This window comes from Ipomoea triloba, chromosome 9, assembly GCF_003576645.1.
Source record: "Ipomoea triloba cultivar NCNSP0323 chromosome 9, ASM357664v1".
In the NCBI taxonomy this organism is placed as follows: Eukaryota; Viridiplantae; Streptophyta; class Magnoliopsida; order Solanales; family Convolvulaceae; genus Ipomoea; species Ipomoea triloba.
The window spans coordinates 11,570,352-11,595,683 of NC_044924.1; the positions used below are offsets into that span (position 1 = coordinate 11,570,352).

A 25,332-nucleotide genomic window follows, 5' to 3' on the forward strand; every position below is an offset into this window, starting at 1 on the left:
TTTTATCATTGACTTTAATTTGTTTGTCATAATTAATCATTTATTTAAATTTCATATATTATAAATATGACATACATGTAATTTCATAATTCAAACCTCTTGTCGCAATATGTAACTTCACTTCATCTCCCATCAACTCTTTTTAATTGAAAGATGAAATTATATGTTTGTCATCTTTATTAATAATGAAAGTTCCACATTTTATTGTGGAATAAAAATATTATTTGCATTACAATTATATTTTATATTTAAAAAGCTGGTAGTAAGGCGGATCTTGCGTTGACACGCGTATTTGGATCGACTAGTTTTATACGCGCATTGCGAATGGATTATTGCACAATGTTTATATTTAAATAAATATTTGAAAGTATATAAATGCAAGATTATATAGGAAAAGTTTATAATGGGTAATTGAATGTCGAATTTTTTTATTTAAATATCTAACTCAAAGTATATGAATCCAAGATAATATATAAATTTCATTATAATTATTACTAAAATAAATGTTTGCAACCTTGTAAAATCGATAGTCTAAATATTTGGTCTAAAAATGATAGTCTAAATAAATACTACTTTTGGTTTGAATTTTTTCTAAATATTCTTAATTCTCTTTTGAGTAACATTGTCGTTGTCTTCATCTTTACTATTTGTCCTCTTCCTTTTTGTTGGTGGTGTGTTATTTGCAATTGGGTTACTGTTGGTAGCATAGATGACAATGTCATGCAATGAGATTATGATATAGGAGCTATGAACTTTCCTTTAGGTGTTCTGCCCGGGGTTCATTTGGTTCAACCATTATTGTTGAATGGGTTATTGTGGATAAAGAAATTCATAGTTTAAGGAAAAGATTAAATAAATTAGTAAAAATTTAAAGTTTTTAAATATGATGTATTCCAAAGGTATTAAAGAAATACATATGTATCATTTTTTGGTTAACTACTAATTTATTTAATTCAATAAGAGTAAAATATAGTGGTTCTGTTTCAATTTGTTGAGTTATTATTTGAGTACTCTCTTTGTCAACTAATCCCCAAGTAGTTAATATAGTTAGCTTCAAATTATTTTAATTTTTTTTCATAGCATTAATAAAATATTTGGTAAATAAATATATAACATTATTTTGTACTATAACTTTGATATTTAATTACAAGATATTGTAAAAATAAGATAATGGACAATATAATGAATATAAATTGATAAATTTGAATGTAAAGAATCTTTGCATGAGAGAAAATAAAGACAATATAACTAATGAAATTATTTCTCTTATTTAATTTAACTTTTTGATAATGAATAATTTTTTCAAATAAAGGTATTGTAGACACATAATTCTAAATTAAAGAAATACATATGTATCATTTTTTGTTGTAGCTACTAATTTATTTAATTTAATAAGAGTAAAATAGAGTGAGAAACTTGATTATGTCAAATTTGATTGAGATGAGGTTCGAACCTAAGACCTTTCTTATAGAAATTAATGGGTAAGTTAAAAGTTAACAGAATATTAACGGAGAAGAAAATATTTAACGGAAAAATTAACGGATAATCATAAAAGTAAGGTTAAATTAGGTAATCTCTATTAATAATATTAATCTGAATTATCTTAACCATCTATTTGATTAAATAATTCATCTGAACCATCCATTTGATTAAATAATTTGACCGCCATTTTTTCTACCCATTTTAGGTCTAACTCTGGCTCTTATTAGTATAGTAGATATTAATCTGAATTATCTTAACCATCTATTTGATTAAATAATTCATCTTAACCATCCATTAATAATTTTACTGCCATTTTTTCTACCCATTTTGGGCCTAACTCTCTTTGGCTTTTATTAGTGTAGTAGATATACAATTATATAAATTATAACATCGAATATTATATAGCACAATTGATAAAATTGGTTGGATCGGTTATGTTTTCTGATGTTTTCCTTGTTTGAATTAGAGCAAATAATTGTCCAATTACCCGTGCGATGTACGAATAAATTATTAATGTATTTCTTATAAAGTTACGCAGAATTTTCAAGGAATTTTCTTATTGATTACGCATAATTTGTTTCCATTATTCTCACAATTATAATGGTTTAATTATTCTCAAAATTTGGTAAATAAAGTTTTATTACCAATTAAGCTTTATTATTATTTTTACAATTAATTAATAATATTAGTTTGGGTGGGAAAATGAAATAGTAAAATTTTTCTTTTATATATAGTATAGATATAGATAGTGTCCAACCTTTTAAAACCATATTCTCTTTTGGGAATATGTGATATTGATGGGTGCAAGAAGTTATGTTGTTTAAAGAATTTGATGATGTTGAACGATATGCTCAGCATATTATAAATCGTTTACAAGCAATTAGTTATCAATCACATAAGCTCTCGTTACATTGTTCAACATTTTCAGCATATTCTAAATCGTTTACAAGCAATTAATATCAATCGTTTTGGTATTTATAGTGCAATCGATCTAAAAAACAAAATTCTCCATATTTTTTTACACTAATGACTAGAGATTAAATACCTTTTTTTTTTTTTGATAACGAAGAGAATCTTACAACCCATATAAGGAAGTAAACTACGCAAATTATAATGTGGACCATGGTCCACAATGTATTGTAGACTATGGTCATGATTGATACTGCAGTTGTGTTGAACGGATACTGCAGTTGTGTTGAGCTGATACTGCAGTTGTGTTGAAAGGGAACTGTAGTTGCACGGAACAGAGGTCGTTTCATCCGTTTAGCACACTGCAGTATCAGTTCAACAAAACTGCAGTTTCACACGGATGAAACGACCTCTGTTTCGTGTGCAATATCAATTCAACACAACTGCAGTATCCGTTCAACACAACGGCAGTATCAGTTCAACACAACTGCAGTTTCAGACGGATGAAACAACCTCTGTTCCGTGTAACTGCAATTCCCTTTCAACACAACTGCAGTATCAGTTTAACACAACTGCAGTATCCATTCAACACGACTGCAATATCAACCATTGCATATGGTCCACAATGCATTGTGGACCATGGTCCATGGTATAACGACTGAGTAAACTAGGGGGTGTATTCAATCAAGACTTTCAAATACTTTAATGACTTTATTCAATTTAAACTTTTAAAAACTCTTTAACGGGCTATTTAGTTCACGGAATAGGCAATGAATGACATATCATTCCTAGTAGTAGCCTATTCCGTTGTTTTGCATTGTTCGCATTTGTATTCCCAGGAATGTTGTTCCTGGGAATGAGCTATTACCCTTGCAAGGGTAATAGCTATTACCAGCACCCTCTGGTATTAACCTATTACTGACCTATCAGGAATAGATATTTTATTTTATTTTCATTTTTACCCTTTTCTAAACCTTAATTTTTTAGACTCATTTTTCTCTATAATAATAATAATAATAATAATACTAAATACTAAATATAATAATAATAATAATAATAATAATAATAATAATAATAATAATAAATATGTACAAGGGCATTTATGTCTTTTAAATATATATATATATATATATTGCATTTCTATTCTTTTAACCAACCAAACGCTGGAATATAATTCCCAAGTCTATTTCTTCAGCGAACCAAACACTATAATACAATTTCTATTATATTCCTTACCTTTTCTATTCCATATTCCTTATGGAATAGTATTCCTATTCCCTCCAAATTCATTATGTGAATCAAATGTGCTGTAAAAGTCTACAGGTATTCCATTGATCTACAGGTATTCCATTAAGATTTTTTCAAAAGTCTAAAAGTATAATGATATTCGATTAAGACTTTTAGAGAGTCTTTAAAAGTCTACTCCTATTCAAAAACTTATCAACTTTCATAGACTCTATCAGAATAGGATTTATGTAGACTTTTTCTTCATTACTATAAATAGATGAAATCCAACTCTCCAACCCTCCGACCCCAAACTTTTCACAACTTTCTCTACAAACTTTTTCCTCTATCTAAACACAACTACACAAGACAAATTTTTAATCAATTTCTACCAAATTTGACGGTACATTTCAAACCTTTCATAAATACTTATATACTTTTTTATTTTTATCTCTTTATTTTCATACATATTTATATATAAAAAAATCATTACAAAAAATATTATTTACGATTGTTTATTCAGAGGAAAAATTTTACTGCTAACCGTAGCAAGAATAGGAAAATATTAGTTCCAGGAATTTGCTGCTCTTCTTTTTATTTTTACTATTGGATTAACGTCCTAATTATTAGATTAGCTCCATATGTTATCATCTCCCAAGATTTTATTAGTAAAGTCGTGATCCTGAAAATGATGTAGAATTATTCACGACATGCTTCTTCGTACTTTTTTTTTTGGGAATATTTATAAGGGCGTATTCAATTTAGAGTTTTACTTTTGTAGACTTTTTAATATGAAAAAGTTTTTAAAAATTTATAAATATTTGTCCTATAGATTTTTATAAATTCCTACGAAGTTGATGAAAATTTAAAAGATTCAAAGATAGTCTAGAAAGATTTTACAAAATTTATTTAAAATTCATCATTTTAAAAAATTTTAAAAATCTTTATTGAATACCCTCCTAATTTAGGTTGCCCATAAGTCCATAACTAAACCAAGTATACTTTAATAAAGTATGTTGATGTTGGACCAAAATTAAAGTATGTTGATGTTGGACCAAATCCCATAAACGTTGGTATAGGCCCAATAATAAGTGAAACCCGGCCCATGAATATTGGTCAGGGTATCAACTCGTATAAATTCATGGTCGTTAAATGACAAAATTTACCAAATCCTTCTTTTCTTGCGCACTTTGGTTTTCATTCCCTCCTGACTTACGTAGTGCTAAATAAAAACCCTAGCAAGCTAGCACCGCACTTTCTGCGGCCGCAACTCTCCCCGGATCAGACAACGGAGCCACCGTCTTCCTCCTTGCTCAACGCTGACGGGAGGATCGGCAATTAGATTCAAAGCCTAATTTGATGGTGAAAGGAGAGGTGAATCATCCGTTTGCTTTCTCTTTTTTGTTTTGTTTTGTTTTGAATTGGATTTCTTATAAAGGACGATAAGATAAAGAATCGTTTTTAACTCGGTAAAATTTCAAAATCGGATTTCTTTGTTGTAGTTTTTTTTTTTTTTCTGGGAGAGAAGAAGGAAAAAGAAACACACACACACACACATTGACAAACATTTAACGAGAGTTAGTTGCATGTTTCTTTCTCATGTTAAGCTCCATTTAGATGCGGTTGATTCCGATTTTAGTTGTAAGCATAGGTTTGTCAGACAATATTGAGCTGTTGAATTTGGTAAGGCGCAGTGCGATTAGGGAAGTGGAGGTGATTCAGTGCCCTTTAGTATCAACATGATGTACCCTAAAGATTATGGTAGATTGCTAGTAACTTGCCCTGGTTCTCTCTGTTAATAAGGCATGTCATTTGTTAGTGGTTTGAAAATGTCTCCTGCCTCCTCTGTAGGTTTTTAGGCTTCAACACTTGTTACCTGTTTTCTTATTAATTATTGTACAGTCTTATAAGTATATAAAGTACTAATGAATTGTGATCATTTGTGCATTGTGTTTGCATGATGCATTGGTAGCCTATTCTTAATTTTTCCCTTGTTCTGTTTTAACTTTTTCATCATCCATCCTGATTGATGCTTTTTGATGAATTGCAGACAGGGATTTGCTGAGGCTGCTTTTTGAAGGCTCAGTGAAGTTTAAGCTGTTGCAGGGTTTATCGGCACTTATCTTCCAGAGTTTGAGGGCTTGTGTCTCCTTCATTGAAACTTCATGGCTATTAGGGATACTTTGCGTCTCATTTCCTATGAGAAAGAGATTGTAAATGGTGAACCAATTTTTGTTTCCTCAAACTGCCTTCCCATTAAAGCTCAAAGATTTGAGCCTGCTGGGCATTCTTTTCACTCTGCTGCACTCAGGCTGGCTGGCTGTTTTGAGGAGGAAAACGTTGAAGATAATAATCAGGATGTGCCTACGGACAAGGAGGAGTCTAACTTCTATTCTTCTGAATCATATAGTAGTAAGAGTAAAAAGAAATCTTCTGCTGAGGCAAAGCAGCAGGATCATTATGCGTTGCTGGGGCTGAGCCATTTGAGATATCTTGCTACTGAGGATCAAATAAGAAAGAGCTATCGGGAAGCTGCATTGAAGCATCACCCTGACAAGCAGGCTATTCTTCTTCTTGCTGAAGAAACTGAGGCTGCAAAGCAGACAAAGAAAGAAGAAATAGAGAACCACTTTAAAGCTATCCAAGAGGCGTATGAGGTTTTGATTGACCCTATTAGAAGAAGAGTTTTTGACTCCACCGATGAATTCGATGATGAAATCCCAACAGAATGTGCCCCACAGGATTTCTTTAAGGTTTTTGGACCTGCATTTTTAAGGAATGGTCGGTGGTCTGTCAGCCAACCTGTCCCCCTGCTAGGGAATGACAATACTCCATATAAAGAAGTGGATAGCTTTTATGACTTTTGGTATAGCTTCAAAAGCTGGAGGGAGTTTCCCCATGCTGATGAGTTTGACCTTGAACAAGCTGAATCTCGTGATCATAAAAGATGGATGGAAAGGCAGAATGCAAAGTTGACAGAGAAGGCTAGGAAGGAAGAATATGCAAGGATACGTATGCTTGTTGATAATGCTTATAAAAGAGACCCCAGAATCGTGAGAAGAAAAGAGGAGGAGAAAGCTGAGAAGCAGAGGAAAAAGGAGGCCAAAGTTTTGGCAAAGAAATTGCAAGAGGAAGAAGCAGCCAGAATTGCTGAAGAGGAGAGGCGCAGAAAAGAGGAAGAGGAAAAAAGTGCTGCAGAAGCAGCTTTGCAGCAAAAGAAATTGAAAGAGAAAGAGAAGAAACTATTGCGCAAAGAGCGGACCCGTTTGCGTACAATTTCAGCACCTTTGTTGTCTCAGAACTTACTTGGCCTCACAAATGATGATGTGGAACATCTATGTACTGCTTTAAATATTGATCAGCTGAAGAATTTGTGTGATGGGATTGAGGGAAGGGAAGGGGTTGCAAAAGCAGAGCTTCTCAGGGAGGCATTTGGACGTGATCACAACTCAAAGGATGAGAAACCGAAAAAGGATGAGAAACTGAATGAGAAGAAAAACACTCAACAAAATGGTAGTTTAGCAGCTAATGGACAGAACCCATTCAGCAGCACTGAGAAAAAGGAGAGAGAGTGGACCAAAGAAGAAATTGATCTTTTGAGAAAGGGAATGCAGAAATATCCTAAAGGAACGTCTCGGAGATGGGAAGTTATCTCGGAGTACATTGGTACTGGAAGGACAGTTGAGGAGATTCTAAAGGCCACAAAAACTGTTCTTCTCCAGAAGCCAGACTCTGCTAAAGCTTTCGACTCTTTCCTTGAGAAGAGAAAGCCAGCACAAACAATTGCATCTCCTCTTACAACAAGGGAGGAAGTGGAGGGAACATCAAATGCCAACAAAAATGAAAACAATACTGGCAGTAAGGTGCCAAATTCACAGAGCTCTCCCAGCCAAAGTTCAAGCTGCCAAAACCCTACTGATGACCTTGCTGCAAATGTGGCTGAAGGAGATGTATGGTCTGTTGTTCAAGAAAGGGCACTGGTTCAAGCTCTCAAAACCTTTCCAAAGGAAGCCAGCCAACGCTGGGAACGGGTTGCAGCTGCTGTTCCTGGGAAAACTGTGAACCAGTGTAAAAAGAAATTTACACTACTAAAAGAGAGCTTCAGGAACAAGAAAAATGCAGCATAATGTGTTGTTCCCTTCTATGCTGGATATGCTGCCCTAGAAAAAATTGCAGGGATGCTGAACAGTAGTAATTCAAACTTTCCAGTTTTCTATCTCTCATTCTTTTTGCTTGATTTTGCAGAAGCTACGGCAATGCCTTACGCTAGAATTCATTGTTATCCCTTCACCTTTACAGTTATTATTATTATGAGCTATAAAATTTACTTATTCAAATAGCACATCCGTTTGAAACACAAGTATAGTGGAAGAGTTTTGATTTGAGGAAAATCTTGCCCGGACCCTACTTTTTCAATCAAATGTTTGATTCGGTTGTTATGCACTCCTAATCTCTATATAAGTAAGACTTTTAACAGCTCTTACTTTTGGTGCTCGACTATTGTGGCATTGTCACATTTAGTCATGTTCTTTTAATTTTGCCAAATTACATCTACGACTTTGAATAATTTTTACTTTTTGTTCTCAATTATTGTGGTATTGTCACATTTAGGGGTTGTTTGGTTCAATGTAGTTTGGGGGAAATTGAAATTTATTGAATTGCAATTCAATGAATTCCCAAACTACATTGTTTGGTTCGAGAGACTTGCAATTTTCTCCAAATGATGAATTGCAATTCATTCGGGGCAATTTGGAGGGGCAATTTTGATGGTGTAAAGACAATTTTACCCCTCTTCCCATACCCTTTCCTTTGTCTTTTTTTTTAAATGAAAGAATTATTATTATTATTATTAAAAGAATTATTATTATTATTATTATTATTATTTTGAAAGAATTATTATTATTATTATTATTACTCTACATCTACTACAACATAAGGACATTTTAGTCATTTTGTTGTTTCTTACCTTTTAATTCACTGTACTTCTATTCATGCATACTAAACACTGTAATTTCAATTCATACTTTATTCACTGAATTACAATTCATTTCCTCCCTAATTCTCTCCTCCCAACCAAATGCCCTGTTAGTCATGTTCTTTTAATTTTGTCATATTACTAGTTTTATGCCCAATATTTATTTTTAAATAAGTACTTCAAAGTATATCAATACAAGATTATATAGGAGATGTTCATGCATATATAATTGAATGTTGAATTTGTTTATTTAAATCAGTAATTCAAAGTATATGAATGCAAAATAATATATGAGAGATTGACTATAACTGTCACTAAAATAAATGTCTGCAATTTTGTGTCAAAATGCTTAGTCTAAAAATGATAGTATAAATAAAAACTACTTTTGGTAATAAAAATTTATACATTTTAAATTATATTAATAAAGAAATACGATTTACCTTTAAAGTGAACAACTGTGATGTAGTCCAAAAAATATTACGGGGTAATTTCTCGCTTCAATTTATTGAGCTATTTGAATGTCTTATTTGTCAACAAATACTCCCTAAGTAGTTAATATGATTGGTTTCAATTCTTTTTTAATTTTTTCTATGTTATTAATAGATCAGTATGCTTGTTAAATAAATATATAACATTATTTTGTATTATAACATTGATACAAAATATTTAATTACAAGATAGTGTAAAAAGAAAATAATGAATAATGTAGTGAATATAATTAATTAATGATAGGTAATGAATTTTTGCATTGTAGAAAATAAAGACAATATAAGTAATGAAATTATATCTCTTTTTAAATTTTTTTGATAATGAATAATTTTTATTGTATAAAATAAAGACTATATAACTAATGAAGTTATATCTCTTTTCAAGTTTTTGATAATGAATAATTTTTATTGTATAAAATAAAGACAATATAACTAATTAAATTATATATCTTTTTTAATTTTTTGATAATGAATATTTTCTTTTGAATAAATGCATTGTAAACATCTAAATTAAAGAAATGCATAATTTATTTAATTTAATAAGACTAAGAGTAATAGAATGACACTTAATTTTCAATAATATACTCTAACATATTCTTAGTATATGTTTAACAATTATATCAACTTTGATTAGGATGAGATTCGAATCTAAGATCTTTCTTATAGAAATTAATGGATAAGTTAAAACTTAACGGAATGTGGGGTTATTTAAGGGAATAAAATAATATAATAGAGGGTAAAGAAGGAAAATCATAAAAGATTACTAAAATTAAATAAATATGAACCATTTGTTTAAATAAATAATTACACCAACATTTTTTTCTTCCCGTTAGAACCCTAACATTATTGGCTCTTATTAAGATTGTAGACATCATGACTCTGAACAATTTTCACTTTTATTCCTCGACTATTGTGACATTGTCACATTTAGTCCTATTTTTTTTTTTAATTTTGACATATAACAAAGAAAAAAAAAATTCTCACATATCGTAACTCTTCGAAGAAATTAGAAATATCGTAACTAATAGAAATATGAGTTACGATATTATAAGGATTTTTTAAAAATCCTTACACATCGTAATTCATATTTCGAACACATTAGAAATATCGTAAATATCAAAGGATGTAATATCGTAATTCATAGAAATATGAGTTACGATGTGTAAGAATTTTTTTTTCTTTTGTCATGGCAAAATTAAAAGAATATGACTAAATGTGACAATGCCACAATAGTCAATGACTAAAAATGAAAGTTGCTCAAAGTTATGGATGTAATATGGCAAAATTAAAAGAATAGGACTAAAATGTGACATTGTAATAATAGTCGAGGACTAAAAGTGGAAGTTATTCAAAATTAGGGATGTAATATAACAAAATTAAAAGAATAAGACTAAATGTGGCAATACTATAATAGTCGAGGAGTAAAAGTGGAATTTACTCATATTGGTAACTGTTTCAGCTTATGATTAAATGAATGAGTTTCTTTATTTAAAAAAAAAAAAAAAAGAAAAAAAGAAAAGAAGAAGTGGTATTTACTCCTAGTCTCCTATTGGTGTTCTAGGAGTAATCTATCTATTTGGCTCTGATTTGCTTACACCAACCTTTTAATCTGCATAGATTTTTATACTTCTCGAGTCCGAGAATGAAGATTTTTTTTTATATCTATCCAATGTTGCAAATTAAAAATCAAATCTTGCCTAGTTGCCAGGTGTTCCTAGACCGACATGTATTTTGATGTGTTCTTAGATCGATATGTATTTTGATATTGGTGTTGTCCAAATAATCGATTACATTGGTCCTCGTAGTTGTCTATCATAGATTCATAGTTGTAATTCTGTCACATCGTAACTTTTGCTGAGACAAGTCACGAGTGAGGAAGTTTCAAAACCTATTGGTGCAACTTTCACCTTGCTATTGCAGCTTAAAAGTCATTGATTCATACTCACCATCACCATCATTGAAGTTGTAGAGAAATGATGATAATACTTTATCGGTATGTGGAATATATATGAAACTGATTTATATTTTTTGAAGAATTTAGATTTAGATTAGACTTTTAAATTTTGGAGTAAAATTAGACTTTAATGTTTGATTTTTTTAAAACACAAATAAAATATATTTGTTATAAAGTACGTAGCCTAATGCCTTTTAGGCCACCCTTATCAGTGATTTTTGTGGGGATAATGTCAGATTGGGTGCCAACAAAGCTGGAGGAGGAAGAGGAGAGAGAATGCTTTGGTTACATCTGCAAGAATGGGTTCATAGCACAATAATTAGTTAGAATTCTTTTCTTTTTTTTAAAGATGGGCTGTTGTGCGCGTTTTGCATCTTTTTTTTTTAATTATATTTGTTTTATTTTTTTCGTCCCCACTCATTTTCTCTTTCTTAATCACACTTACAAAAACTCCTCAATAACCGCGAAAAAACTCCACTGATAAGGATGCTCTTAGAGCATCCGAGTTTTTTCGCAGTTTTTGAAGAGTTTTTGTAAGTGTGATTAGGAAAGAGAAAATAAGAGGGGAGGAAAAAAAAATTAAAACAAATCAATTTTTTTTTTTTTTTTTAAATAACAATGTCATGAAGGCGCGCCTGACGCGCCTTGCGAACGCGCCCGACGCGCCTTGCGAACGCGCCCGCATGGGATTTCAAACAATCTGTTAGAAAACACTGTGCTATTCACCTTCATTTGCAAAGATTTCAATTCACTCTCTCTCCAACTCTCTCTCTTGCCATGTGGCCAATATTCTGACATTATTTTTTTAATCACCATTAATGGTGATGCTCTTAGAACCTTGAATCTATCCTTGAATCATCAGGAAAATATAATAGTATCCTGGAGTGCAGACAAAGTTGAAGCCGAATTAACAATGGTATAGTGATGTTGTATAGTGTAGAAATGCAGACCAATAAATGAATTTGTATTTTAAAAAATAAAAAAAGAATGTTTCAAAAAAAAATAAAAAAAGAAGAAGAATGCCATTTTGTTGTTGTATGGTATGTCCCTTTCAAAGAAGCGTCAGCCCAGCTTAGGAACTGTCAGTTGACAATTTCAAGAATTTGAGCTGTCAGTATATTATATATATATATATATATATATATATATATATATATATATATATATATATATATATATATATATATATAATATATGAAACTAACGAAATAGGATTATTAAATTTAAATTTAAATTTTCTTTTTGGAAAGGAAATTTTCATGTCTACCAATTCTATTGCCAAAGTCCTTGAGTCCCTATTGTATGTTCGACTTTGAGAGTTTGATTTCATTACAACTCTTTATTTATAATTTATAATAATTTAAAATCTATCATGAGGTAAGGAAAGAAATTTAAATTTTTTTTAAAAAAAAAACTCACCAAGAAAAAATGAGAATTCACAATTTACAAATTTCTTTATCTAAAAACCTAAATATGCATTAATAGTAGCTTAGTTCAACTCAAAATTAAAACTAATCTAGAATCAATCACTATTACAAATTATGGATTTTACTATGCAATAGCATTTTGTGCACGATGCTCAAAACCTATACTAAAATACTACTAAATACAAATAATTAAAAAATAGTTCAATTATATTTCAAAATTTCTTAAAGTAATAAATTTTATTTATCATATTTAAATAATATAGAGAAAAAAAGATTTTTTTTTGTTTAATGATAGTGTATACAATTTTCATAAAATTATATTTATAATTCTTTTAAAAAAAATCTATAATACTAAGCTAACACTCACATATATTAGTGTGTATACACACACAAACACAAACACAAACAATATATGTATTATATATATACACATAATTTACCATTCATAGATATTTAATTAAAGCATATTCAAAGCTGAGTAAAGATTAACTGTCAGGGGATTCGTGTGTGCAGTAAGAAAATGTCTAGCCTTTGTGTTCAACTGAGTTACCAAGAAAATGTCAGGCTAGGGTGTGGATGGGAGCCCTTGGGGTTGGGGATTCAACCTTTTGGGAATAAATTAATTGTTATATGATAATTTTAATAAAATGATAATTAAAGAATAGAAAAAAGATAGATATGATAAATGTAGGTGTATGGTAATAGTGATGGAATACGTTATTAAATAGTACTCCGTAACAGAGTTATAATGGTGTAAGTGTAATTTTGTCTAACAAAAATACACTAAAGATAATTTTGTCAAATAAAATAAAATGTATAACATTTAAAGTAAAATGTATACCTTTAATAGCACATAAAAAAACAAACAAAAATTATGTTTTATTAGATAACATTCAATTCGAATATAATTTTTTTTTTAAAGTTTGTACATAAATAAATGGAAAAGTAAAAAGTGAAAGATGGTAACTTTGGAAATATATTATCATTGTACAAGGAATAAATTAAAATATATAAGTTATCAATTCACATTAATTAATACACCAACCTAATAGTCCAAAGCCCAATGTGTACTTTTAAATTAATGTTTCAGAATTTATATATATCAAAGTATCATTCGGTATCATGACGTATATCAATGCAAGATTATCAAATTTTTCATAAAAGTAAATATTTCAAGAAGAGTAAATACCCAAAATGGTCCTTCGACTATAGCATAATTCACAAATTGGTCTTCGACTTATGATTTTAACCAATAACATCCTTAACTTTCGATTTTTGACCCAATTTGGTCCTCCGTTAGTATGCCCGTTTGTTGACCGTGAGATCCGAGGACAGAGTAGTAATTTCACTCCTTTATGCCGCGCAGATCACTAAGCCTCCGTTCTCCTCCATCGTCAAGCCCTTCGTCGACTCCATTTTCCACGAGCAGGACCACAACTCCCAGATCGGCGCCTCGCTTTGCCTCGCCGCCGCGATTGAGGCCACGCCGGACCCTGACCCGGCCGAGCTGAAAGTCTAAGTATTGCAAAGAGTGAAATGGAAAACGTTCCTCGTGAGTCACAGCCTTTGAGCAGGAAGGTAAACAAGCCAGGGAGTTTTGGCAGCTCGAGTGATACTGTGGAGGATGAAGAGAAATTTGAGTCAGCGGATGAAGATGAAACGTATGTAGATGCCCTCGATACGCTCTCGAGAACTGAGTCGTTTTTCCTGAATTGTAGTGTTAGTGGCTTAAGTGGATTGGATGAACCGGAGAGAAATCCATTGGGAACCTTTCCAACAGATCCACAAACTCGGGATTTCATGATTGATCGATTTCTGCCAGCAGCTAAGGCCATGGCTTCAGACATGACCTCTGATTGCGTTCTAATTTTACAGCGATCAACATCAGATGGAAGTGAGCAACAGTCAGTGTTTGGACCCGGCGGCGGAGGACAATGGTTCATCGCCAAAAACATAAAGGAGTGAAATTACTACTATGTCCTCGGATCTCACGGTCAACAAACGGGNTCCGAGGACATAGTAGTAATTTCACTCCTTTATGTTTTTGGCGATGAACCATTGTCCTCCGCCGCCGGGTCCAAACACTGACTGTTGCTCACTTCCATCTGATGTTGATCGCTGTAAAATTAGAACGCAATCAGAGGTCATGTCTGAAGCCATGGCCTTAGCTGCTGGCAGAAATCGATCAATCATGAAATCCCGAGTTTGTGGATCTGTTGGAAAGGTTCCCAATGGATTTCTCTCCGGTTCATCCAATCCACTTAAGCCACTAACACTACAATTCAGGAAAAACGACTCAGTTCTCGAGAGCGTATCGAGGGCATCTACATACGTTTCATCTTCATCCGCTGACTCAAATTTCTCTTCATCCTCCACAGTATCACTCGAGCTGCCAAAACTCCCTGGCTTGTTTACCTTCCTGCTCAAAGGCTGTGACTCACGAGGAACGTTTTCCATTTCACTCTTTGCAATACTTAGACTTTCAGCTCGGCCGGGTCAGGGTCCGGCGTGGCCTCAATCGCGGCGGCGAGGCAAAGCGAGGCGCCGATCTGGGAGTTGTGGTCCTGCTCGTGGAAAATGGAGTCGACGAAGGGCTTGACGATGGAGGAGAACGGAGGCTTAGTGATCTGCGCGGCATAAAGGAGTGAAATTACTACTCTGTCCTCGGATCTCACGGTCAACAAACGGGCATACTAACGGAGGACCAAATTGGGTCAAAAATCGAAAGTTAAGGATGTTATTGGTTAAAATCATAAGTCGAGGGCCAATTTGTGAATTATGCTATAGTTGAGGGACCATTTTGGATATTTACTCTTTCAAGAATGCATAACTATGACTTGTAGCATAATTTTTTATAAAATTAACTGGTGCAATAACAGTTTTATAGGGAAACACCCTCACTGGATAGTACCAAGAATAATTTTTGCAACACAAAACCCTATTAATTGGCATGATCCATGCTTCCTCAATGATAATAGGCATAATTTCTCATCTATGTTGAATATATACTGTAAATTAGGTGTACCGTTTCATAAATGCTCAATGCTTGATTCTAATTAATTGACCAAAGTTCATGGTAAATTTTATTTAGTATTTTTTAGTACACTCTAACATATTAATAGTATATGTTTAACAATTATGTCAATTTTGATTGGATGAGGTTCGAACCTAAGACCTTCGTCATAAAAATCAATGAGTAAGTTAACAATAATAAATAGTTAACGGAATATTGAGTTACTAAAGTTTATACTAACAGAAGGCATGAGGTATTTAGGAAAAGTAAATGATATAATAGAGGATGAAATATGAAAAATAATAAAATTAGTAAAATTAAAAAAAAATATATGAACCATTCATTTCAACAAACAATTACACCAACATTTTTTTAGTTCCCATAGGGCCTAACTCTATTAGCTCTTATTAGATTTGTAGATATTAGTATATAGTACATAGCCTTACCAACATTATTGACACTTAATTATATTTATTTATTTATTATTATATTATTATTAGTAGATTAGTAGATATACACAAATAATATACGGAGTATGTATTATATACACATGATTTAACATTCATAAATATTTAATTAAAATATAATCTATAATTGAATTATTGTTATATGATGATTTTAATAAAATGATAATTAAAGAATAGGAAAAAGATATGATAGATGTAGGTGTATGGTTATTATGGTAATAGTGATGGAGTTATTAAATAGTAACAGAGTTATAATGGTGCAAATGTAATTTTGTCTAACAAAAATACAGTAAAGATAATTTTGTCAAATAACATAAAATGTACAACATTTAAAGTAAAATGTATACTTTTAATGGTACATAAAAAGCAGACAAAAATCGTGGACATTGATAGAGAATATTCCCCAACCTCACTACCTATACACACATACCACATACATGCTCTGAGTGAACTGCGAAGAGGAAGTATTCCCACCCTACCAACCTCAAAGTTAACCGACCTGACCTGGTATAGAGGGCTGAGAAGGGACTTATCCAATAACCGTACTTGTCCGTCTGTTGGATCACCCCGACCTTCTTTAAATTACTTAGAAAGTTGAGCCCTTTTTCCCTTAATCAAACTCGATCACAGTAGGAACGAGGGCGTCAGGAACCTTTTCTCGTGCATGGGCTCCACGTGTCACATATGTTGAGATACCGACATGTGCAGTGTACCATACCACATTATTAAATGTTTGAGGGGGTGGGGGTGGGGATGGAGGGGGGGGGGGGGACTTTTGGCATCTTCCAGACATCTATATCAAGTTCGGAATCCTCTGACCCATTGTCTCATTTTCCCGAACTTCACAACTTTAACCAAACAACTAACGATCCAAGGGTCTCTATACAATCCTATCTGCTATTTATACGTATTTGTGAGAATAGCCGTATTTACTACACCAGACATAACCTGAATTGACACATTATATTTTTAGATAACCTTCCATTCGAATATAGTAACTTTTTTTTTTGAAGTAATAAAAAAAAAATGTCCCAATCCATTCACACTGATGAATCTCTTGCCGTTTGCAATAGACAAATGAGTTGGGAACAAATAAAGGCATAGAAATCATCAAATATATCTTTAATATTCATCATAGATTACTTTATATATGGTAGTAATAGCAGCACTTAGAGGGTATGATACAGAAGCTAGTTAAGCTTTGACTTGGCTTATTCCCCTCAAATTCTCCGAATATTCCCGAGTTTAGACGTAACATATCGAAAAAGAAATTAAAAAAAAAAAAAAGAATATAATGGAGGGAGGTCAGATGCAGAAGGTTATGGTGATCCATGATGTGTCAAAACAATGTTGTTGGAGTGCAATAAGATGGGTTGTTAATGAGGGTTTATGTTTAAACCCTGGGGATGAGCTTATACTTCTCGGAGTTGTTCACCATCTCAATGATCCTCCCACCTTGGATTTCTTGGCAGCTGCTAAACAACGTAAGCCTGCCCTTGCTAGGTTGTTTTTTTTTTTTTTTTTTTTTTTTTTGGAGAAAATGACATATTTGGTCCGACCCATATAGAATTAGGGTATGTTTGGGAGAACAGTAAGATTAGAGTGGTTATAGCGATAGCTGTAATAACTAATTGACTAAAATATGACAGTTGAATCTCTACCGGTGATATAACTCATGAATTAAATATATTTATATTTTTAAAATTTGGTACCATATTCTTGATTATTATTTTTTAAATCTGCTTATGCAGTGGGATATGAGACCACAATGACGATTTCAGATGCTATGAGAGAAGAAGAAATGGATCATAGGGATAAGGAACAGAACTGGCCCTGTACATATGCGGAGATGCTTGCCCTCTCTAAACAATGCCAAGTTCAAAAGGTCAATTCTCCATAAATGAAGAATATGTTTTATTTTAGTTAAAATGTGATAATTAGATTATAGCTATGTTTGGCAAACATAGCTGAAAGGTAACCGAAAGCTGAAAATCTATAAGTTAGAAGCTGAAAATTGAAGAGCTGCTAAACTATCTGATTTTGCTTAAAATTATTTAATAACATTAGCTTTTTGATAAATTGATAAATGTAAAAAGACTAAAAAGAAGATGATGAATAAAAATATACAAGAAGAGAAAAGTTTTAAATGGTTTTAATGGGAAGGAGTAAACGATGTCACTTATTTAAAATAATAAGGATAAAATGGAAAAAAAGTTAGGAAGCTACTAACTTATTTTTGAAACACTATCTTAGGTAGCGTGTCAAAATAAAATTTTATTTTAAGTTACTAACTTATTTTAGGAATATTACCAAACAGAACTTATAACTTATTAATAGCTTAAAATAAGTTATAAGCTCCGCCGGCGCCAAACAGACTCTATGGGTTTGTGTAACATGTGCGAGTGGTATCAGTATAAAGTGCAACATTTTAACACTATAGAGTGTAAGTAAGTAACTACCTTTCATACTCGGTGCAATTAATGATAACATTAGGCGCATTTAATATTGTTGTTCAGATGTGCTTTATATTGTTGTACTCTATAATGTTAATTGCACTTAAAGAGTTAAAGTTTCAGTTATTTACAAAAAGAGTTTTTTTTTTTTTTTTGAATACTACTAACTCTATTACAATAGTTAAAGTTTCAGTTATTTACAAAAAGAGTTTTTTTTTTTTGAATACTACTAACTCTATCAGAATCTGACTCCACTGAGGCTCAAACCTACCACCTCCCGTATAAAGGGAAGGGTTTGATGCCACTAGACTACAAGGTCCTTGACAAAAAGAGTTAATTCTATTTTTTGTCATAAATTTATAAGTGGCAATCCATTTTAAGTTTTTTTTTTTTTTTTTTTTTAAATCAGAACACCCACTTTTGGTTTTACTATTATTGTGGCATGATCATTTTTAGGGGGGTGTATTCAATCATGACTTTCATAGAATTTTAAAGACTTTTATAAACTTTAAAAGTTTGGAGGTATTCAATTCAAACTTTTAGAGAGTATTTAAAAGTCATGCGGTATTCGATCAAGATTTTTAAAGAGTTTTTAAAAGTCATGTGGTATTCAATTAAAACTTTTAAAGAATCTTTAAAAGTCATGTGGTATTCAAAAAATTATGAATTTGTAAGGAGTTTTTAATTTTAGAACTTTTGTAGACTTTTATCTACAGAACAGTTTAAATATCATTAAGTACAATGACAACTCCGTCTTCAAATATGGATCTTTAAAAAAAACATTAAAAAAATTAGAGTAGGTCAACATATTTTATATTAAAAAAATCAAAATGTCTTTATATTCAACGATTTTGTTGAGGGAGGACTATAAATAATCATACTACAATAATACTAGGACCAAATGATGATGTTCTAATAAAAAATAACTAAAAGTGGATTGTTACCTACAAATTTAGAACTAAAAATAGAATTAACTCTTTACAAAAATGACATTAGTTTTTTCCTTGCTTTAAAGCCATCCAATAGAAAATTTTGAGATAGATGACTTGGATTGGTTTCTAGTTTTCTTTTGTATACATTCTTATTGGATCCAAATCTTATATATATTCAAATCTATGAAAATATATATTCAATATATACACATAGTAATTATAGTATGTATGTGCATTTATATACTATTATACTTTGTATCACATATATTTAACGTTTGAATAACATAATTACATAAATGTGCATTATTATCAGGTTAAGCTTGAGGTAGACGTACGTGTTGGGGTTTCGAGGAAGGTGGTTGCGGTGGAAAGCGCCAAGGAATTGGAGGCTACTTTGGTAATTTTAGACTGGGAGATGAAGAAAGAGAAGAAGTACTTCATGAAGAAGTTAAGATGCGGCATATGGAAACTGAAAAGTAATAATACGGCGGAGCAATTGAGAGCACCCATCCAATCATTGGACTTCACCAAAACATCCCCCACGCGCACCACCGCAAGCGCCGCCGCCTCCCAAATGTCGTACAATGAAATGATACCATCCTCCCGAAAACTCTCTTCTTCTTCTCGACAAAGTACGTAATTCACTCATTTCAATTGCCCCTTCACATATTAACTACCTACTATATCTGTTTCTATGGCTCTCACGCCTAGTTAAAAGTTAAAAATTTAGTAGTTAATAAATTTTTATTTTAAATTATTTATAAATGTTGGGTAGAAGTGGGTAAAAAGGTCAAGTCCATCAATAAGTGATTAGGGAGATTATTGAATGGAAACAGTGCCTCTAGAAATAAGAAAATAAATTTGTAATTCGCTATGAGTTATAACTTTTGACATAATAGTAAGCGTATTAGAACTAAGTCACATGTTAAGACTAACTGATTGATTCTGGGAGAATTATTGGACAGGAGCCGGTAAAGGATTAGTGTTGGAAAGGGAAATTGTATAGTTTTTGGCATCCTAATAATAGTTTACTAGTATAGCTTAAAATAAACTATAAGTTCTATCAAACAGATCAGAGCCAACAGCATAGCTTAAAATAAACTATAAGTTCTACCAAACAGATCAGAGCCAATACTATAGCTTAAAATAAACTATAAGTTCTACCAAACAGATCAGAGCCAATATGATTAACATTATATTGATTTTGATTACCAGAATCATCATCATCATCATTAAATGATAATGATAATGATAATGACCCATCATCATCATCAAAACCAGTTGCCGCGATAGCAGCAGCTTCAATAATCTCCAGTAGCGTTGAGAAAGATGGAGGTGAAAACAAGAAGAAAACAGTTGAAGGAGAAATGGAGGAGGAGAATGTGGAAGAGAAGGAGATGAGATTATTATTTTCGAATTCGATTTGCTCATTGTGCCAGAACAAGAGGCCGGCGGCTAAGCCAGGAGGAGGAGGGAAGATAGATTTCACATATACAGAGCTTCACGAGGCGACGGATGGGTTTTTGAGGGACAACTTTTTATCAGAAGGGGGGTTTGGTTGTGTTTACAAAGGGAAGTTGAAGAATGGGGTGAAAATAGCAGTGAAGCAGCACAAGAACATGATGAGCCTTCAGGGGGAGAGAGAGTTCAAATCAGAGGTTGATGTGCTCAGCAGAGCCACACATGAGAATCTGGTCATGTTGTTGGGTTCATGCTCTCAAGGGACTCATAGGCTTCTGGTTTATGAATATGTCTGCAATGGCTCCCTAGATGATCATCTCTCAAGTAAGCTATCTAGCTAGCTCCCAATATATTATTTTTTTTGCATTTAAAAGTGGTTATTTAATTTTGTGGTATAATTTTCAGTTTAGTTCACTTCTGATTTGAGTCAGGTTAAAGTGTATTTAAGTTCTTTAAGCATGGTTGAAAAAATCCCTAGGCGCTCCTCGTGCGCTCAGGGAGCACCTATGACGCCTAGGCGGGAATTAATAGGCACCCGTGTATTTTTTATTTTATTTTTATTTTTTAAAAATTTATTTAAGTATTTTAAATTTTTAAAAGACTAATAATTATAAATTATATAATACTTTAATTGTTAATACTAAAATATTAAATATTAACCTAAAAAATATCTAGAGTTTGTACAATTTAGGGTTATTTTGTCCAAAAAGATGTTGTTTTGAGTGAAATAACCCAATAAAAATGAACAACAGTTAATCGCCCAACTAGACGGCGTAGTCGGTGCCTAGGAGGCCTAAGCGGTCAACGCCTAAGCGGCCTAGGCGGTCGGTCGCCTAGCCGACCAGGCGCCTAGACCACCATTTAAGGTGATACGCTAGGCAGTCGACCAGCGCCTAGTTCCTAGGCGGGATTTTTGCAACACTGAGTGAGAAGTTTAATTAATTAAACACTTATATTGAATGTTTAACCAAGTCAAACAACTAGAAGTGGTCGAATAAGTCAAAATTGACTCATAAGCTATGTTACCAAACAGGGCCTATATGTACAAAATGGATAATGGGTGAATGATAAATTAATTATCAAAGTATACCTACTTGAATATGGAAAATGGTGTTAGGAAAGCTTTTAATTTGTCCCACGTTAAAAAATGGATGTAGGTTTGTACTGGTCGAAAGGATATTTTGTTTAATTTTTTTGTTATTTATGAAATTGGCCGCAGGTGATGCTATGATACCTCTAAACTGGGAGCAGAGATTGAAGATAGCAGTGGGAGCTGCCAAAGGTTTAGAGTATTTGCATGCACAAAATATCATACACAGAGATATTAGACCTAACAATATTCTCATCACCCATGATCATCAATCTCTGGTACGGTATTATATATGCTACCTATAATTTTATGATTCATTTGTAACTGTTGTGTTTTGGATTATATTTGTAACTGTTGTGTTTTGGATTATATTTGGGCGTGTTACAAGTTTGAACTTGATGTTAGATAATAAGGAATAATATAACTTAGAAAAATAGAAAGGATATATATATGTGTGTGTGAAAGTAGGAAAATGTTTTCTAAAAAATGAGTCACCTTTTAGAAAATATTTTTTATTTTCAGTGTTTGGTTGTATTTTAGAAAACTGTCTTTGGTGTGTTTATTTCATTTTTTGAAAAATGAACATAATTATTTACAATTTTAAATATTTAAAATATACAATGGTGGTGGTGGTGGTGGGTAGGTGATGGTGGGGGATGGTGGGTGGGTGTGGTGGGGCTGGTGGGTAGTGGTGGGTGGTGGTGGGGTGGTGAGTGATGGTAGGGGTGGTGGTGGGTGGTGGGTGGTGGCGGTGGCAACGACGAGAGTAATTGGTTGCTCCACTGCTGCTAATGAAAAATGATTTCCTCCAAAAAAAAAAAAAAGGGAAGTCATTTTTCGAAAAATCACTTCTATTTTCTATTGATCATACTCGTATTTTCCATTGACTTCCATTTTTCCCCTCTAACCAAACACGGAAAATCTGAAAAACGATTACCATAAATCATTTTCTAGGTTTCCAAACACACCCTTAGTGTACGTAGTCAAAATTTCTCTGAAGTTATTAATAGAGGTTTTTTAATGGGTCACACACAATACATGAGTGACATTTTTGAAGTGTAGTGACCACTAAAAGTATAGAGATTCTTTTCTTCAAAAAAAAAAAAAAAAAGTATAGAGATTCTTTAATTTGTTCATTTGTCTTATTCCCTTTATATATAAACTTGAATAGTTAATACCTCCAATGGTCCTCCGAGTATTAGCAATTTATCAGCTGCGGTCTCTCGACTTTTAAATGGCCTCCAATAATCCTCCAAGTTTTAAAAATTAACCACCCGTGGTCCTAATTTTTAAAATAACCCGAGTTTAAAAGGATCACGGGTGGTTATTTTTAAAACTTGGAGGACCATTAGAGGTCATTTAAAAGTTGAGACCACAGCTGGTAAATCAATAATACTCATATCAGAGGATCATTGGATGCATTAACTCTAAACTTGAATTTCAATTTGACTTAACTAAATTCAATGTTCTAGATGTGTTTCAATGTCTTTGGCCAACCTTCGATCTTGAGATAATAGATTTGATTGGCCTTAAGCTAACTAGATTTTCATTTAACCCCATCAACGTAACAATAACAATTACATATCTAAAAATATAGAAATAAATAAAAACTCATCCTATCCTATCTTATATTAAAATTTTATGAAAATATAATCTTATATATGTATGTATGCATGCATGTGACAGCTAGGAGATTTTGGGCTTGCAAGAGCAAGGAGCAATAATGACTCAAATCACTTCTCAAATGAGAGTGTAGTTGGGACAATGGGATATGTTGCCCCTGAATATGCAGAGAGTGGCAAGCTTTCAACAAAAACAGATGTTTACTCTTTTGGAGTCGTCTTATTGCAGCTTATAACTGGACTCACTAATACTGACAAGCATCTCAAAGGCAGGAGCCTCGTTGAATGGGTACCTACCTACTATAATCAACTCATCAACTCTCCATTCTATAATAACTCACTAGATGTATACATGCACAGTTTATGATCCACAAAATAGAATCAAGAATTCAGAGGCCTCATCTATAATGTTTAAATACATATATACAGGCAGTCCCACTTTTGGAGCAGAAGAATTATCCACGTCTTATTGACACAAGGATTGTTGATTCTCATGATGTCCACCAACTGTTTGGTATGGTGCAACTGGTGGAGGAATGCTTGAGGAAGGATCCCAACAAGAGGCCACCCATGAAATGTGTAAGTCTTACCACTCAACCAACCAACCAATTGCAAAATTGTATGTGTTATTACGGAGCGTTTGGTTGTAAGGAGGGAATTAATTGGGAGGGAAAAAAAAATTATAATTTAGTGAAAAAAAAAAAAAAAGGTGAGAAATCAAATTCCATTGTTTGCTAGACAGGAATAGAATTGCTGGGAATTGTAAGGGAAGAAATGAATAAAGACTAAAATGCTCTCAGAAAGCTAGCCCGTGCTGGGCAAGCCCTCGAGGCCCGCAATTTTGTGAGCCAAAAATTTTAGACCCTAACCAGCCTCACCAAGGGGCGGTTTAGAACTGGCCATGGACTTTGGCCAACTTTGACACCGTACCCCTAATTGGAGGGAATATAATTGTAATTCTGTGCTAAATAATGAAATTTTTGGGAGTTAAATTATTTTCTTATCTAAACTCTTCTTATTAGTGTTTGGGAGAGTCGGGTAGATGAAAATACCCGACTTTTTGACATATATATCTAAGAAAATATTGTGTATGGTTGAGAGCCGAGTACAACATTTTCCTACTTAATTAAATCGTCTTATTAAGGTTTGAGAGTGTCGGATAGATACCATACTTGTTGACATTTCTAATCTTTACTGATCCTAGCTAAATTAAATAAATGACATGTGGTTTTTGGTAATAAAAATGCAGGTGGTTGATACCTTGTCGGACATTATAGAAGGAAGCGCAATCAGGCAGTGCTCTCAGTCAAAAACATATTCGTTTAGCAACGCAATCGATGCCATTCAACCCCAAAAACACAATAATAAAGTCAAACATACTAATGAAAATCAAAACTTAATTAATAACAACAAATGTAAATCAGAAAAAGCATCCACCCTCGTCAAAGAACCCGAAAGAAAACAATGTTCGGAGCGTGGCATAGAGGTTAGAAAGGTTGGGTTTAAAAGCAGTGGAACAAAATCTATGCGCAAAAACAAGGTACTTTATGATGAGATGATTCTTTAACATACATTGTACACTTGTTTTGTATCATAAACATGAAAAAGTATAATATCTGTGTTCAGCTGAGTTACCATGATTTACATCCTCCCAGATGCTCTATCAAGTAGGAGCATAAGGAGCCCTTTGGAGGTGGGGATTCAACTTAACCTTTTGGGAATAATGTTTTGTATCATAAAGAAGCGTAAATTTGTTATAAGAAAATTAATGTAAAATATATATATATGAAGCCCAGTTTACCAAAATAGATGCGTTTGGCGCCACATTCATAAAA

General features: G+C 32.6%; 2 protein-coding genes across 2 annotated transcripts; both read left to right on the top strand.

Annotated features, from left to right (window-relative positions):
• Nucleotides 1–4,785: 4,785 nt before the first annotated feature.
• Nucleotides 4,786–8,006, top strand: LOC116029984 (dnaJ homolog subfamily C member 2-like). Its single transcript, XM_031272052.1, has 2 exons — nt 4,786–4,989; nt 5,666–8,006. The coding sequence occupies exon 2, from the start codon at nt 5,781–5,783 to the stop codon at nt 7,740–7,742; it is 1,962 nt and encodes a 653-aa protein (XP_031127912.1). The 5' UTR covers nt 4,786–4,989; nt 5,666–5,780; the 3' UTR covers nt 7,743–8,006.
• Nucleotides 8,007–17,233: 9,227 nt separating this feature from the next.
• Nucleotides 17,234–25,064, top strand: LOC116029557 (probable serine/threonine-protein kinase PBL16). Its single transcript, XM_031271608.1, has 8 exons — nt 17,234–17,423; nt 17,691–17,824; nt 19,638–19,956; nt 20,606–21,109; nt 22,005–22,153; nt 23,562–23,786; nt 23,927–24,076; nt 24,747–25,064. Exons 1-8 carry the CDS (start codon nt 17,234–17,236, stop codon nt 25,062–25,064), a joined length of 1,989 nt encoding a protein of 662 aa, XP_031127468.1.
• Nucleotides 25,065–25,332: the final 268 nt, after the last annotated feature.

Coding starts and splice junctions, on each gene's coding strand:
- LOC116029984 (XM_031272052.1), top strand. CDS start 5,781: ATGGCTATTAGGGATACTTTGCGTCTCATTTCCTATGAGAAAGAGATT.
- LOC116029557 (XM_031271608.1), top strand. CDS start 17,234: ATGGAGGGAGGTCAGATGCAGAAGGTTATGGTGATCCATGATGTGTCA. Junction 19,957..20,605: donor CTCTTCTTCTTCTCGACAAA/GTACGTAATTCA, acceptor CATCAAAACCAG/TTGCCGCGATAGCAGCAGCT. Junction 21,110..22,004: donor CCTAGATGATCATCTCTCAA/GTAAGCTATCTA, acceptor AATTGGCCGCAG/GTGATGCTATGATACCTCTA.